Genomic DNA, 16,958 nt, shown 5'->3' with positions numbered 1-16,958 from the left:
GACATCTGCATTTTGGCCATGAAGTACTCAGGGTCCCTTCCTGCAAGAACAACAGCGTGGCTGACCCAGTTCTGCGGCATTTAAGTCACTAAACTGTCTCTCCACTGATTCCCACGAATGCAGAATGAAGCCTAGAAGGGACTTGAAAGAATTGCTGATGGTTAAACACAAAAACCTATTTAGCAATTGATTTGACCTATACATCATCCATTTTCAGCCTTTCTCTGTTTGCTAACAACATACATGCTTATATACAGGAGAACCTTAATTTAAAGGCTAATTGGAACTGCTCATTCCCTACCCAATGAACAGACAAGTTAGTTCTGTACACTCTTCCACCCACATGCTGAGTTCTCACTACCACTGATGAGAACTCTCTGTTGGATGATGCTGATGTCACAGTGAACATAAATGAGCCTATGGAAGAAATCAAAGATCCAGTTTTCCAAAATACCCTTTAGACATATGGGAAAGAATAAATTTTTCCCTTTCTTCCCTGATTTTCAAAGGGAAGAGGAAGTACAATATACAAGAATTGTCTTTTCTGGTATACTTTTGATAGACAATTTCCCCAGAATGTTGTCAGCAGCTTTTCAAGAAACATCATTATCCCTAGTTTGTGTAACCACATTTGCTAGGTTTTCCTTAGTCATGTTTTGTTCCAAATATTTGTGTTTAGGGTCTCTGAAGAGGAAAAGGTTTTCTGTATTTGTTCCTATAAGCAGAAATAACAGATGATGTGGTAATGAAGTTGATGTAGAAAAATGATGGTTTATCATTACCACAGTAATTCTGGTGAAATTCTGGTGAATTCTGGAGGAATTCTGATGAAGCTACTGAGCTTTTCTTTTTTACTCCTTCTTTTCCAAATAAACCTATGGATAGGCTATTTTTTAGACTATAGAATAGCCTTTGCATTACCATCTCTTACAGGTACAACCCACTGCAAGGGAAAGGCTGGCTCCATCCTGAAATACACAGAAAAAGTTTGAAATATCACTACACAAAAAGCTAAAACCCTGCAGTGTTCTGCAATGTTTCTTTCAAAATGTTTGTATGTGTGTATGTGTGTGTGTGTGTGTGATCAGAGTCATTTCTGAAAGCTGGGGCTCTTCACTGGTGACAGTCTAGAGGTGATGCCAAATGGGTCCATGCTGTCTGTTTCAAGAGGCGAGGAGTACACCTCTGGTTCAAAGGCCTGGCTGTAATCACCGTATTCACCAAAGTCTGTTGACTCCACGGGAACAGTGTTGATCATAGGTAAGAAGTGAGATAGTGGAAGAAAATCTTTTCCTTTGAACTGTTGTCTTTGCTTGGCACTGCTCAAAGACACTGGTATTCCATATTTTTTTGATTTATAGATGTTGTAGCCATCTGGACGAATCTCCTCTTCGAAGGAACAATCCTCAGTGGAATACCTGAGCTGAAGAGCAAGGAGTAGCAGGAGTTAAATACACCCACCAGACACACTGTATTCAAACACAAGATAAACCTTTGATGCAACCAGCCCCTCTCTCCATGCTATCACTGGGAGTGACCCCTCTGGCTTGTCACAGATGCCTCAATTTGGTGCATCTTGTGAACCTCACTGTCAGATCCATGCTGGTGAGCTGCCTGCTGCCCCTTTGCCTGGCTGCTGCAGGGATGCAGGTAGGACCCGTGGCTCTGGTGACTTATATTTCAGTGATGGACCACAGCCAGCAAGATGAAGTGTCTTGAAGTGGTCAGGCAGTTGGACTAGATGATAGTTGTAGGTGCTTTCCAACTAGAATATTCTATTCTATTCTATTCTATTCTATTCTATTCTATTCTATTCTATTCTATTCTATTCTATTCTATTCCATTCCATTCCATTCCATTCCATTCCATTCTACCAGTGGTCCCCATGGGGCACATAGTATGAATTTTAGGACATTAAAAGACTTAATCCAGAACTCCTGACATTAATGTACATCATTACATTAAATAAGCTTTGAAATCTGGAAATGTGCTTCTCTACCATGCTTATCCTGTCCTGAGCACAGGGCAAATGAATCTCAGATGACAGTGCTTGTTTAGATAAACTGTCCTCAATTGCTGACAGTACTTAACTGCAGTCATGAACCCTAACCCAACAATCCACAGGTATAAAACTCCAGCTCTGTTAGAGATTTGCTTGTGTAAGGGCTTCAGGATCAGGTCTGTAGGAACACAGTGCTTTCAATGGCAGCACTTACACAAACGTGGCCAACAGTAAAACAATACTAAAAAAGGCAACTGCTGGGTTTTTTTGATTCAGTATTTACTGAAATTACAAAAGGCAGTAAACATCATGTTATTTTCTCATTATACATTGCTTAGAACAGTCAAATTAATAATAGTACAAGTTAAAAACTTTGTGTAGAATAGATTTTCTTCAGTATGAATTTGTAGAATTACATTTGTGATATACTGTACAGATAGTATATTAGGAGTTTGCATCACCAGGTCAGACCTTCCCAAATCCTTGCACAAGCACTGGATTTCTTACACGTCTGGTGCTATTTCAGGCTCAGCCACTACAGGTGGTTGAACTCATGGTCAATAAAAGACAATTGCTGATTATGCCTCAGTGATAAGTGTCCTTACATGAATGCTCTGCGTGTCTGAATAGAGAACATGTTTGATACTCTTCAGTATCTAACACCTTTAATAATATGGGCTACAATTAGGATGTCTTTTAAAAGCACTTTTTAAACTAATCAGGTAATTTTAGAAAAGCCATTTTCTCCCAATAAAAGGACACAATATTTGTCCTTCTACACACATTGTATTTCAGGAAACATTTGTGTGTATGATACAAATGTACGGCTGAACTTAAGCTGTCCTTATTTCTATGAGTGCTCAGACTCACTCACGAGGGTGATGAAATGAAAAAGCTTCTTGAGCAAGTGCACATTACAAACAACAGTTATTGATTGTGCCCCACATGTCTCAGTTGTACCATTCTCTCTTCACTTCATTTGGATCCTCTCCAGTGTATTTTTAAAAACAAGTATCAAATGCACTTTATATTTCCAGCTTGTTTTGTCCACAGGAGGAATACATAGTATGTCAGTATATTCAGCAGTTAGTAAACTAGGGACTATGACCCACTGCACATTCAAAAATCAACCCTAGTCATTCATTTTCCATTGTTTCAGGAGAACCAGGTGGTTGTCCAGTTCAGTCCCCAGTATTTGCCCTTTCGTTCTTACTCTTCTGAGCACAGGGTTGATAAGGCAAAGAACTGTCCATAGAGCTACCTGTCTGGGCTGTTAACAGGGAGGTGATAGCAGGTGTCCACAACATACTGATGTGGTGGCATAGCTATACATTATTGCATTTTCAGAGAAAAACTAACCCATTGGTTAATACTAGACACTGCCCAGTCTCTGCCAAGGCATGTACATATGCCTTCAAAATAGTGTTATATGAGAGCTATTTTAAAGTCCTGTGCCTGCCAAAGTCCAGCCAGCAGCTCTGATGGGAGCAGAATCCAGGCTCTGCTTTGTTTTCATTGGTTATTTTGCTTTGGATATACATTAAAGCATTAAGCTAATAATTGACCTACCATATCATCTGAACTTATGCACCTTATCACAGCACCCATTGATTTTAGCCCAAAAAAGCAAGGAAATTCAGAAAGAAAGACTTAATATTATGTTATATATGCATTCAAAAACATCCTTACACCAATACTGCTCTTATTAAAGATACTGAGACTTTTGATCATGGTCCAAGCCCTTGCTTGACTGAAACCAGCAGAAATTTTGACAGAATAATCAGAGCAGGATCAAGTGTAATAAAAACGTGAAACTCAGACTGTCATAAAGCAGTTACACATTGGCTGAATCTGAAACCCTTCGAATTCTAGAGCTGGCAACTTATTTGTGTGGCTCAAAAAACCAAGTTTATATTGTGGACAGTGACCAGCCGATTATGGTGACATACCTAGGGAAAAAAATCCATGGTCTAACGAAGGAGTGTCAGTGGGTTACTGAACTCCTCAGCCCCTTGGAGTCCAAGGGATGTTATCATGACAAAGGGCCTCTTCTCCTTGGAATCCTAATTCTGTTTGGTGTTACCTCAGAGGTGTGACTTAATCTACTTCTGCAGTAGAAATGCAGCCACTGATGGATGAGGCTTCCTAACCATAAATGCAATTTTTCCCCTGGACTGTATTTTCAGTATACTTTGGCAGAGGACATTAAACAAATACTTTGCCTTCTAAAAGATACTTCCTTGCTGCCTGCTGAGAATCCTAACGGCCTTTTAGGCAATAAGAGTGACAGGAATCACCGGTCCCATTGAGAAAGATGAGGGGTTGGAGGGGAGACCTGAAAGCTTTGTTAACCCAGTACCAACCGCAGCGACAATAAAATGTCAGCCCTTCGGTCTCGCCTGCCGCTTCAATGCGGCGGCCGGGCTGGAAAGCTCCCTCAGAAGACGCGAGCCCGGGACACAGCCGCCGGTGAACGGGGGCATCGCAGCTCACCTGCCCGTGCAGCCGTCCCGCCTCGTCCATGCAGAGGTACCGGGAGCTCCGCACGCCCTTGATGGCCACGGTCCGCACGGCCACGGCGCGGATCTCCAGCAAACCTGTGTGGGCAGAGAGTAGAGCGGCGTTATCTCCGCAGCCCCGGCCCGTCCCATCCCGCTCCGGTCCTCCGCACCGCCAGTACTCACTTTGCACGCTCTGGCTACCGGCGGCATCCACCCGTCCGTCGCCGCCGATGCGTAAGAAGCAGCTGAAAAGCCCATGTTTACTGGCGGTGTAGAGGTGCCGCAACCGGATCGGTTCCCCCCAGCCGTAGTTAACGTGCGGACCGGCGTCGGGCAAAGGCAGAGACACGGCAGCGGCGGCGAGACTCAGGAGCGCCAGGGCGGCGGCGCAGGCTGCGCGGCGCGGAACCATGCCGCAGAGGGGCGCGGAGAGGCGCGGAGAGGCGCGGAGAGGCGGGCGTTGAGGAAGGAGCGGCTGCCGGGCTCTCTCTGCGCTGTCTGCGCCTCGAGGATGTAGCGCGGACGAAGCCAGCCCCCCGGCCTTTTATAGCTCTCCGTTATCAGCCCGATCGATTCAGCTGCATCCAGCTCCGATATAGAGCCCCATTTCATAGAGGGAATTGGTCGGATCGGTCACTCCCCCCGAAAATATTGATCGGATGACATCATTTCGCAGGGGACATCCTGAAGTCGCTCCCTCCCCATCCGCATCTCCGAGCTTTCTCCCCCACTTCAAGTCTCCGACTGCATCTCTCCCCGTCGGGCCGGGACTGGAGCCCCACGGTCCCGGCTGCCCCCAGGGGACGGACTGAGCCGGGCCGGGCCGGGTCGGGCTGCATCAGGCCCTGGTATGAGCGCCGGGAGTGAGACCAGGGGTGGGCGCGTGTAAATCCGCGCGTGTAAATCCGAATATGCCCAGTGGGGTGAGACAATCAGCCCGGGGCTCACCTCCCTCCCGCCTTCAACGCCGCAGCTCAGCTGCTGCCTCAGCCCTTGCCCATCTTTTATTTTCCTTTCGGAAATGAGAGCTGCACCATCGGGAGATGCTTTTGAAACCTCGGATCACCTCTAGGCGCAGGGGTCATGTCGCCACCACGGGAGCCCTGAGAGAGCGGTGCCACCGTTCCCGGTTTCCAGCAGCCGGTGGGGCACAGCCGCGACGGGACGGTCCGGGACGGCCCTTACACAGCCCGGGATGGCGCCTCTGGTCTGCTCCCGGGCTTTATTGCCACCCGGTCATTCCCGGCTGTGTCACTAGATGGAGCCTGGCACCTGGGATGCGGGCTGGTCAGACCCCGGGAGAGCTGCTGCCTGGGGGGCTCTCCAGCTCCTCTTCGTCCCCGTTTGTACAAAGAGATTGAGGAAAGACAAACAAGTAATTGCGTGGTAAAACGGCATATCCCTCAGCATCAAAGATTATTTTCTCTGGTCTGTGTGTGGACTTTCTCCGCGTGGACTCCTCCCTGGGAGTTCACTCGGCGAGTGCGCCACGAGAGATGGGAAGAAGCAGACACAGGCGTTTTGGATTGTCGTGTGATTTTTGCATCTCAAGTACATTTTAGGACATTTGTGTTTTCTTTTCTGCTACCCATTCAAACTGAAGATTAAAGGAATTTGCTCAGATCTCAAGAGAGAAACTGAGTAGTGATGGGATTTTATAAAGAAAAAAAACCCCAAACTACTTCCCCCCAGGACACTTAAATAGCAATTAAGCAAAAGATAACCCCATGCCCCCAGCAGCTTCTCTGAAACAACGAATTTCCCATCAACTTCAAATATAGCTTTCATATTTTACTACCTTCTTTAATCCTTTTGTCTTTACTCTTGCATTGCCCTCCTGTAAACACTCACACAAATAACTTTATGAGTAAACTTAGCCCACTCAGTCTGTGCACACAGATAAGCTCATATGAAAGTATAGAGTCTTGTACGGTGGTGACCTGCACTTGTATAAATGCTTACACTTCTTATCATGTATAGCTTATGATACTGAAGTTAACCACATCAATCAATCATCATTTGAATGATCAGGGTCTTGCATCACAAGCTCCCTGGAATAAGGGATTGTATGCCACCAATCTTTTGAAAAGCAACTACTGATTTTGAGTGTTTCAGATTTTTTTGATGGTCAGCTTGAGATGCCCAAAGAGGAGCCCATTTTCTCTGCACAGCTGATGAACAATTAATAAAACCCAGGACTACTTTCAGCTATCTCCTCCTGCACCCTTAAATCCTGGGCTGCTGTGAGAAATTCTGACCTTTTAAATATCACAGAAGTTCATAAAATAAACCCAGTAAATAATACTAAGGCATTTGAGACCCTATTTTTTTTTTCCTCTACAGAATTCTGCAATGTTATTACATGACTGCTACAAAGGCAGTTTGCTGCCCTGCAACCCTGGGCCCCACAGCAGTTGTGCATGTAACTCATCCTGGCTACACATGCATTCTTCAAGGTATTGAGCACCCACCACACACACAGAGGTTATGGTCTGAAATGAATCTGAAAGGCTTTTTTAGTTCATTTTGTTGTGCATCTTGGTGAATGGAAGCTGTTTCATGATTACCATTTCTGCTATACTAGAGGGTGAATAATATTCACAATCACAAGCCTTCATTTTCTTCATCAAGTCAAACTATTTTGAGCAGTAAAGAACCGATGCTTGCAACTTGTATATTCATTTTGACAGGGTTATTATTCCCCTGTGAAGATCAAAAATTGAGGCAGAAAGGACAAATCATTTGCACTAAGTGCTATTTCAAACCAGTGGAAAAGCTATCTACAAATGAACGTTTCCTAACAATCAATGGAATGCTTTTAAAAATGATTTTCATTGTAAGGTAGACCAATGTTTAAGGTTTGTGTCTAAGAAAATGAAAATCAAGCACTTAACTAAGTTTTTGGAATGGCCTCTCTTGTTATAGGAGGCTTTCAATCTAAATCACTTGTCCAAGTCCCTCAGCAGTCAGTGACAGGGGTGTCCCCAAGTACTTAGCTGGAGTAGATAGTACCAATCCTATCTCAAAACAGCTGTTTAAGAGATATGAGTTAAATAATCTCTCCAAGTGCCTACATCTTTATTGGGTCTGTAAAAAACCAAAACCTAGATGATTAACTTAGATTAAGTACTTTAGTTTTAGCTAGAGTTAAATGAGTTAATGGATGTCATTGTTTCAAAAAGAGAGTTGTAACATGATTTTCATTTCAATCCCTGCCTGTGTCACTGAACTTTATGATTTATTGGCATCTTTTTACCAAAGTGCAAGAGAAAGACACATGTCTTGGCATTTTCCAACAAATGTATTTGAAGACAAAAAAATTATTTGCAGAACAAATGTCTTATAGGCTGAATCACACCATCACTTCCAGTGCTGGACCTGCTCCTCATACAAACAGAGCCTGCAACAAGGAAACCTGGTAAGGTGGGACTTCTTGCTTTTATGGAGATTGGGGAAAAAACCAAACCAGGACAAAGGTCTTGTAGAATAAAAATATCTCCTGACCAAATAGTGCACAACTGCAAAAGCATTTTCACCTGTTGCAATGAATCATTTATTTTCACTGCACTTTTCAGTCTCCCAGCGTAATTTCTGCAGAATGTGAACTTTAGCTTTCTGTTACACTAAAGCTGAACTGAGTGAGTTCTGCAAGAACATAACTGCCTACATTTAAAAGTCAGACATCCAGAGACCCTGGAATGTGCCTAAAAGTTAACAGAGGGCTTGTGCCTCACTATGCAATGACATCATTGGAACCATATGAAATAAAACCAAGGAAGGTGGCCATAAATGACCAGAAATAAGGCCTGAAGCCACCTGTGAGTAGAAGGTAGTCACAACAAGCTACCTGGTAGACATCAAAGGACAAATTACATAGTTGAGTCACTCAAGGTTAAGTGGGGGTAAAAATGTAATGAATTAGATGTGTTTAGGAGGAAGAGGTATCTGCTCAGTAGTCAAGTAACTTCCGAATATCATGGTGAAAACTTTGGGTATGTGCAGGAAGGGGGGAAATGTACAGAGACTTGAAAGACTTTCTGCTTCCTTTGGGGTGTTTTTGGAATCTCCCATGGATTTAAGAGTAGTCATTACATTAATGTGATCCAATATTACTTATGAGAAGAGATTTGGAAGTCTTTACTGCTTTTCTGTGAAGTCGGAAGTGGAAGAATTACAGAGGGTGTAAATACTCTGAGGGAAGCAAGGTCCCAAGCAGAGCTAGAGATGCTAGTGTTAATTCCTTTGGGTTCTGATTTCTGCTGCAGTTCCTGCATGTCATCCCAGAAGTGACAGCAAAAAGAAAGCCTTTAGTTTTCCATGGCAGAGGGCCAGCAGAACAGGCCAGTTCTTTCCCTTGCTTCTGGTAGAGAAGAGGATGTCAAACAAATGAGGGAAGGCAGAAGTGAAGACACAGTACACTGCGATATGCGGTTATTCGAGCACTGGGTTGTTCTATAAAGAGCCTTATCAGCACAGCACAAGTTAAAAAACCTGCCTAAGAAGGAGAGGTTACTCTACCATATGTCAAGGACTTCTCTGCTTCCCAGCTGCTTCTGCAATCCAAGAGGCATAAAGGTGACAATATTTCTCCCTGGGCTGTGAATGAGCACAGAATTGAGATTCCACAGCTCCCGCTGCGTGCGCCCACTGACAGGATGTCATACGACAGGACCAACATTCACGGAGGCTCTCCCCAGATAATAATACAGTATAATAGTCCCAAGTGAATTAGCAGGATCTAAATTCATCAAATACTTTGAGATTTTTCAAAATGACCAGCTTCCCAAGAGGTTCCTCTTCTAAAATCACTCCACTAAAGAAGGTCAATGTGCTGGAGAGATTGTTGCTACTGTACTTCGAAGTTTCATATGGTATTGCTGGTTCTTTCCAATGAATACAGAGAGGCAGCTTATTCTAAATATCTCTCACCATTATGTTATCTATTGCTTTCTTGACTATTGCTATCAGTCATTGCATTCATGAGAGTGATACGTGGCCTGGAATTGACTTGAAGCTTTCACGGTCAAACGATATCTTCTGATTAAGTCTGTGAGCTTTGGAGTAGAAGTCCTGTCAGCTTCAAATGGCCTCAATGCATTTTTTCCTCACTGTAAGTCATTATTCCATACTTTGGAAATCCACACCATCGTTTCTGTGTGCTATGTAATCCTCTGGAATTCTAGTATGGAAGCAGCCTCATTGGTTTTCTGGGAACATATTTGGTAGATTAGTTCTCCAGCCCCTTATTTACACTAAGTCAATGACTGTTAGTTTTTTATTATTCTTTTGAGCAAACCTGCATCCCACATCAGAAATTAATGCTTGCAAGTTTCTTTGCCAGCAGGTTACCTTTCCACTTCTAGCTTGACCTAGGGAGTAATGCCCTTGGACTTTGTTTATGCAGTGGGTTTGTGAAACCCATGAGGAAACCCTTTTCAGGAAGGAGTAATTCTAGATCATCAGCTTCTCAGTCTAAAGTGGTTTTCATGGAGTATTTACCTATACTTTTCTCTTGTTAGTTACAACTCCATAGGAATTATTTTTTCCTTTAATAGACAAGAGAAGGGAGCAGTAGAAGATGATGATATACTACAAAAGGAGGGAAACTATCAAAGTAGCATTTTGCTTCAAATTTGCAAGAGCATGTACTCAGACTTGTGATTCTGTTCAAACACATCCAAAGACCTGGAGAGACAGAACTAATCAGGTGATCCTTTTCAGTCTGATACAGTGATAATTACCACAAAATCAGTCCTAAGAAACATTGCAGGAAGTCGAGATGTGCAGGGACTTCAGCAATAAGGCCAATACAGGCACATTAAACCAAACCTGACTCTAGAGAAATTTCACTGATTTATATCTGGGATGAATTTATTCCACAAAGGTCTAACTTCATTTCACTGGAGCTTCAGAGTTGTTTTCTTTGTTAACAAGGACACTGAGCCAGAGGCTCCCAGGTGGTGATTTTTTGGAAGTCAGAAGAAAGGAGGAGGGTGATGAAAGCAGTTTAGCTATGCTTGTCTGTCTGGTGAGACACTGAATCCCCACTCTGCTCTTGAAGCCAGGCCTCCTAGATATCTGGGAATGTAATTACAACTCTGCTTAAAGGCAGATGTTTTCTCAAAACACTTACAATAATAATCCTGATTAGTTGTCAAATTGGTACCACAAGGTCTTTTAGTTATGAAGATGATATAATAAATTATATCAGCAATGGTAGGCTTATGGCCATCTAAACGGTATTTTATCTAGAATCAAGAATGACTGAGAACCCAGTCAAGAATTGTTACAACTTATATGGCCTTGAGGATCAGACTGTAGTTGTCCCTGGCAGCCCGTGAAGGTAAGATGCTTTCACAATGTTCACCTGAGGATTTACAGTATGTAAAATTTACACACTACAGCTGTCTCAGGAGAATGATACCACACATCTTAGTCATAGACATAGTGGAACAAACATAGGTAAGAAGTAGTGCTTACAAAGAGTCAGGGTCTGTAAGCTCCAATTACTTGCTAGGCTTGACTTTGTACTTCCTTAGGGAAGGTCTGAGAGGTCTAAAGTACTGCAGAGCAAGAGACCTCCATTTATTTGGAGGTCTTCTTTATTTGCTGTTAAACCACTCTCGTATTCTGCTAAAAGCTGTGGAAGGCATACTTGGCACAGTGAGTCTCTTGAAGGACAGAGGTGGATAAGTTCCTGGCTTCAAATTGTCCCTCAACATGTTAGTTTCGAACTGCTCAGCCCCGTTAAGACCAAAAGATGTGAAAGGCAAGAGTTGCATGTGTCTAGGGAGCTTCTGCCTATAGTCTGCTGCAGATAGCTGTGAGGGTTTTGGATATGGGGTACAAACATTTGACCAAGGTCAGATAAAAAGGAGTCTGAGGTCTGTGCTGAGCACATTGCAACAATTTACCATGTTGTGGAGGAAAAGAGGTAGAAAGGGAATTAAGGAAGTCAGCTAAGACCCACAATTTCCTTGCTGCCTATTGTTTCTTGCTACACTCTGCTGCTTATCTTTACTAGGAACAGCAAGTCATCGACAGAACTGGATAAACTGTTAGGGAGATGTAAATCATTAGTGAATGCAGGTGAACGTTGTGTCAAAGTGTCAATTCAGTTCACAAGCTCTTATTCACCTAATGTCGTCGCTTTTGATTATGATACTGCAGGAAGGACTCTTACTGAAATCACAGCATCATAGAATCATTTCAGTTGAAGAAGACCTTTAAGACCATTGAGTGTAACCATTAAATGATGAAGCCCTTTATTAAACAATTCTGAACAAATGTAAACTTTCAGAAGTACAAAGTTTCCTAATGGCATCATTTAAGGCTGTTAAGAACATTTTGCACAGAGTCATATCCTCAGCTTCTGGAGAGCAAAGTGATTCAGCTAAACCAACAGAAATCTACCTTTCACCTCAACCTATATCCTGAGCCTGAAACCATGGAGAAATACCTTAAAAGAAATAAAAAAAATGATTGTAGATTATTAACAACTGTTCTTCCATTTGGATGTAGTGTAGGAAATAGTTTTCTACTGAAAGGAAGCTTATACTACAGAGGTAGAGTAGCTCCATGATTTGCCACGACTCAGGAAAATGAGTAACTTTCTCTGATGTTCCTTATTGCAGCTTCTTAACTGGTCACATTTGCTGCCACAAAACATGGCTGTGGGACATTTAGGGTCAAGAACTGAAGGCCAAAGGTTACTGAAGCATCCTGCCAATGCAGCTAAAAGTGACCTTTACTTGACAATGCAGAAGTAACATGGGATCTAAAAGAATAGTATTCAGATAGCTAGTCCATCCAAAACATTGCATTTGGATTGATCCTAATCAGCCATAATTTCCTAGTTTAATGGCCAATTAAAAGGCCATTTGAAAGTAAGAGAAGCAGAACAAATCAGCATGGAAAGAGCCTGGATGGTCTTTAGAAAGTAATTCAAGTTTACTTAGGTTTTACACATCTGACTAGTGAGAAAACAAATAGGTAACTGAGGTCTTACTCCAAAAGTAATTCAGACCCATTAAATAACTTGTTTCAGTATGAGATAAAATCTGAAGCATTGCTGAAATGTGAAAAGAAATATATGTATTGAAACAAGGGATTTATCTATCTAAACATCACAGCAAACATGAAATGCAATGTACAGCCTCCCACTGTCTGGCTATTGTGTATGTTATGTACCTTGACTTGATGTAGGAAGTAGAATCAAACTTGATATTTTTTTATATGTTTTTAGAACTGTGATCAGACATGTAATGGTCAGAAGGACTCTCATTTACCATCTTCAAATCCCAAATGTTTTTATGTTAAAGGTGTCTTAAATTTTTATTCATTTTCCTGGAAATGAAATTCCTTAAACATTATGGGCCAAACATGAGAGCAAACATTGATTCTTTCATGGCTGGAGGCAGCAGGAGAATCCCTACTTGACAAGAGACAGAGACAACTCAGTTCTTGAAGTGAACAAAACAGACCAAAATGTTGAGGGTGAAAAAGAGGAGTCATGGTACCTCTTTCATATGGACCTGTCTCCAGTTCATATACTCTTGGATATGGACCTATTGACTTAGGCACTTATTTTGCAAAGAGAAGTGGAAAGATAGGCCCCCAAATTGATTTTGAATTTGACCTGTTTCAGGAGATTTCCAGAGCAGGGCAGGAGTCCTTCTCATGGCTCTATGTGGGGCACCAGGGTGTCAGTCAACGACAAAGGCTTCCTGAGACCTATATATTACTCTTTATCAGAGGTCTCTAGCAGATAAAGCCTGCCACAAAACAGCTACTGATCTCTGTTCCTGTAACCTCACTGCAGAAAAGCTGCTATTGCTAGGCAATAGACTGCCCTTTTTCTATTCTCTTGGCTAATATGTCACCTATTGCCATCAGTGTGATTTGGATTCAGTGAGGCAGATGTGCCATTGATTGTATAATACTGTAGCAGGAACTAGCCAATACTAACGAAATAAAGAAGAGCAGAACTACACATGGTCCCTACACAAACCCTTCCTATTTATGGCTCCAGTGGCAGTATCAGTAGCCCCTTCTCAAAAGACAGTAAACCCCAAATTTGTCTTTTCCTCAGACATGCAGGGACAGGAGGAGCAATGCTCTGCACCATGATGGCAAAGAGCAGGGATATAAAACCTCCTTGATTAATCATTTACCTCTCACACTAACTGCCTGCCTGACTTACATTCCCTTATAGCTGCATTTTAACATTTGCTTTCCTGAGAAGTGTAGTGACAAACATATTAACTACAGCTTTTGCTGTTAATTTATAATCCTTACTAGCTAAGTTCCTTCTGTACTGTCATTAGAATGTGGTAAGATTTCCCACTTACACTGTCTGGTCACCCCTGCACTGAAATAGATCTTACTGTTTGGTCAGTGCAGTGGTTCCTCATGGGTTGTTTGTATTTCAGGCCCACTTCACCATATAGTACTGATTATTACTATCAATAATACTACTACTAAGTTAATGTTCAGAAAAATGTTGCTTTCTAAGAAAAGGAGCTAGGGCCAAAATTTTGCCTTCCATGGAAGAAAATAATTTACTTCAGTGGGAACAGTCAGACTTTTGGCAACAATTCTTGGTAGTACATTATTAGAGTATCAATTAAGACTTCGTTCTGTTAAGACCTCATAAGAGTGAAGGCTTCATTTTGCCTCACATTTTATGTGCATGCACAAATAAACAATGTTATCTTTTCTCTTATTCTGCCGAGCACGATGTACAGTGAGGGGATTTTGTAGTCTCCCAGCCTGTACATTTATCCCTAGAGAGTTTTTCTTCTGTTACAGATGTAAACATGCATGGCTACAGCTTTTCCAATTTTAGATCGATGAGCCACACACCAAAAAAAGCATCGAGTTGGCAGGTCTTCCACATTCATCTGAATGAAATGAAAGGGAGCTCAGTTCTTGGCTCCAGTTTTCTGTCACTCCATTGTCATTCAACAAAACGGACCAAAGAGAAAAGCGATCAATCCATAACCTCATGAAGCCTCAGTCTCCAGCTGTCATCAGCTTTGAGCTCCCTCCACTGATCTTATCTGTTGCAGAGTGATTGAAAGTAATTTGTTTTGGTTGAAAGTAATTTGTTTTGGAGAGTAATTAGATTATCTCTTGGGGGGCTTCCTACCTGGTGACCCAGTGTTTCTCCTTGGCTTGCTGCTCATTAACATCAATTACCATAGAGACACTCTTCAAAGGAAGGCTTGCACTGCCCAGGGTGGGGAATCTATTAAGAAATATGCTTCTCATTCCTACTAGGAGATAATAAACCTTCTGATGTCAAACAATTATTTGTGGGTCAGACACATATGATCCCACTGGGGCTTAAGCCTTTCATTTGCCATCCAGTGTGAAATGTTCAGTAATTGGGAAATGAGCTAGATCTTTCTGTAATGGTGTATATTGACGTGTGTATAACAGGCTTGAGCAAACTGCTCCATAGGGTTTGTGAGCATTTACTAACACTGGACACATATTCCACACTTGCAGAGGTACTAGGATGGCAAACAAAATATTCTCTGTAGGGGAAAGTGCAGAGAGGCTCCAGAGTTTGTGCTTTGACTCTTGTCCCCAGAATCAACTCTTTTTAATGGAGACAATTAATATGGTTATGTGTATGACACAGCACTGATAAGCATCGTAATAACACCAGTACCTGTTTTTTTTCTCTGTAATCATGGGAACTCTAAATGAGTCACTGCCTGACTGGGACATTTACTGGTAAGATTACATCATTACTACTGTGCCATTCTACAGAACACCACAAAATAAACAAGAACCACAGGGATGCACCTTTTGAACCACTTCTCTTTTTCAGACACAGCAAGTCTGAATAATAAATCACCCCATTTATGCATTGACTTACAAATACTCAGCCTAAAATTTTCCCTTGTTGCATCTGATATTTCTTTTACCTGCACAGCAGAAAAAGTATACAGAGGGAGCAGAAATGACATTTAAAGGCAAGGTTTTATTGTTGAGGCTTGTGTAGAACTCCTAACACCACCAAAAGCCCCTGGGCCAGCCCTGCTTGTGCAGGCTGAGCTGGGGTTGATCACAGTGAAGCTGGAAGAGAAACACAGTGAAAATATCTGAATTCTGCAGCTGTTCAAACCTACCTGATTCATAGAGAGAGAAATATAAGTTGGAGCAGCCTAAGAGAGTGAAAGGGAGTCATCACCAGTGTTTGTAGCCATCAAAACCCAGCCTGATAAAAAAATACTGCCTCTCACATCTTAAACAGGTGACACAAGTCCTTTAAATCTCTTTCCTGAATTGCTGCTAAATGCTAACATCTGAAGTAAATAACTGCCTTTCCCCCCCTCCTTTGTCTTGTTCGAGTAATTAGGTCATTATATCTGAAAGTGATTGTTTTATGCATGCCAAGAGTGAATAATGAAGACCTTTGATGAATTCAGCCAGCAGCATGTAAATGTGGGGAAGGAATGCAGAGGCGAATGAATGACCTTTCTGAATCAGAATTTCTCCCTGCCACCACCATTTTTGTCCACATTAAAATCACAGAGTGTGTTTACTTTTTCCTGCTGTGTATATTATAGTTGATTCTTCGATGCTTCCTTTCCCTAATAAGATGCACATTGTCCTAAGCGTGTGCACTGTTCTTTAAATAGGCTGCTGTAGGCCTCTTTATGAGCCAGACCGCTACTGTTTGTATAGAGCTAAACATTTCCTCTTCCCCTGGTTTTCAAGGAGGAGTTAGAACTTAAGTATTTTATCAGATTATGTTGATATAATCTTAATATTAACTCTGAGCTATGAATGGTCTTTATCCAGCTCCCCATCCCCTAAATATGAAGTTAAACAGAAGCAAAAAAATTAACCTGTTTTATTACTCATGATGGTGTTAGCTGAAAAATAAAAGACAAGGACTGAACAAGCAACAGAAAATAAATAACCTCTTGTTTCTCATGACTGCTCCTCATAGGAGAGGGTGGATCGATTGCTTCCACTTAGCTGCTCATATGAGTGTGGGATGTTACTCCACAGCCTGGTGAAACCAGATCAACTTTGTAGCACTCACGTCATAAATCAAACTGAGTAAAGCAAAGAAACTGGAACTATCATGAGGAATCTGGCAATTATTTTGTTTTGCTGGCCTTTCCTTTGAGCCCTGAGTAGGAGGAGAGCTGCCTCTGCCTGCGAGCATCTTTGACAGCGTGCACTGATGCTGGTGCGAGGGTACTGAGCAGAGGGAGGGTGCCCTGACCCTTGTGTTGTGGCTGGTGACCTTACAATCCTGTCTCACGTCTGCTGGCTGCCAGTGGGAAATAAAACTCAGTCGTTCATCAGCATGGCTGGTTGTGAGAGTGAGGATGGCACAGGAAAATTCAGATGTCTTGAAGAAGGAAGCAAATGCAGTTGCCTGGGTCTGGAAGGCTTCATGGTAGGGAAGAGGATCAGGTGGTTGAATG

The 16,958-nt window shown here is 42.3% G+C and overlaps 1 protein-coding gene across 1 annotated transcript; it reads right to left on the bottom strand.

Annotated features, from left to right (window-relative positions):
- Positions 1-1,090: 1,090 nt before the first annotated feature.
- FGF19 (fibroblast growth factor 19) lies at positions 1,091-4,915 on the bottom strand. The gene is made up of 3 exons (XM_062000456.1): positions 4,687-4,915; positions 4,496-4,599; positions 1,091-1,423 (listed from the first exon to the last, which is right to left on the bottom strand). The coding sequence occupies exons 1-3, from the start codon at positions 4,913-4,915 to the stop codon at positions 1,091-1,093; spliced, it is 666 nt and encodes a 221-aa protein (XP_061856440.1).
- Positions 4,916-16,958: the final 12,043 nt, after the last annotated feature.

Source organism: Colius striatus, chromosome 7 (assembly GCF_028858725.1).
Source record: "Colius striatus isolate bColStr4 chromosome 7, bColStr4.1.hap1, whole genome shotgun sequence".
NCBI classification, from domain to species: domain Eukaryota; kingdom Metazoa; phylum Chordata; class Aves; order Coliiformes; family Coliidae; genus Colius; species Colius striatus.
This window is presented reverse-complemented; position numbering and strand designations above follow the sequence as displayed.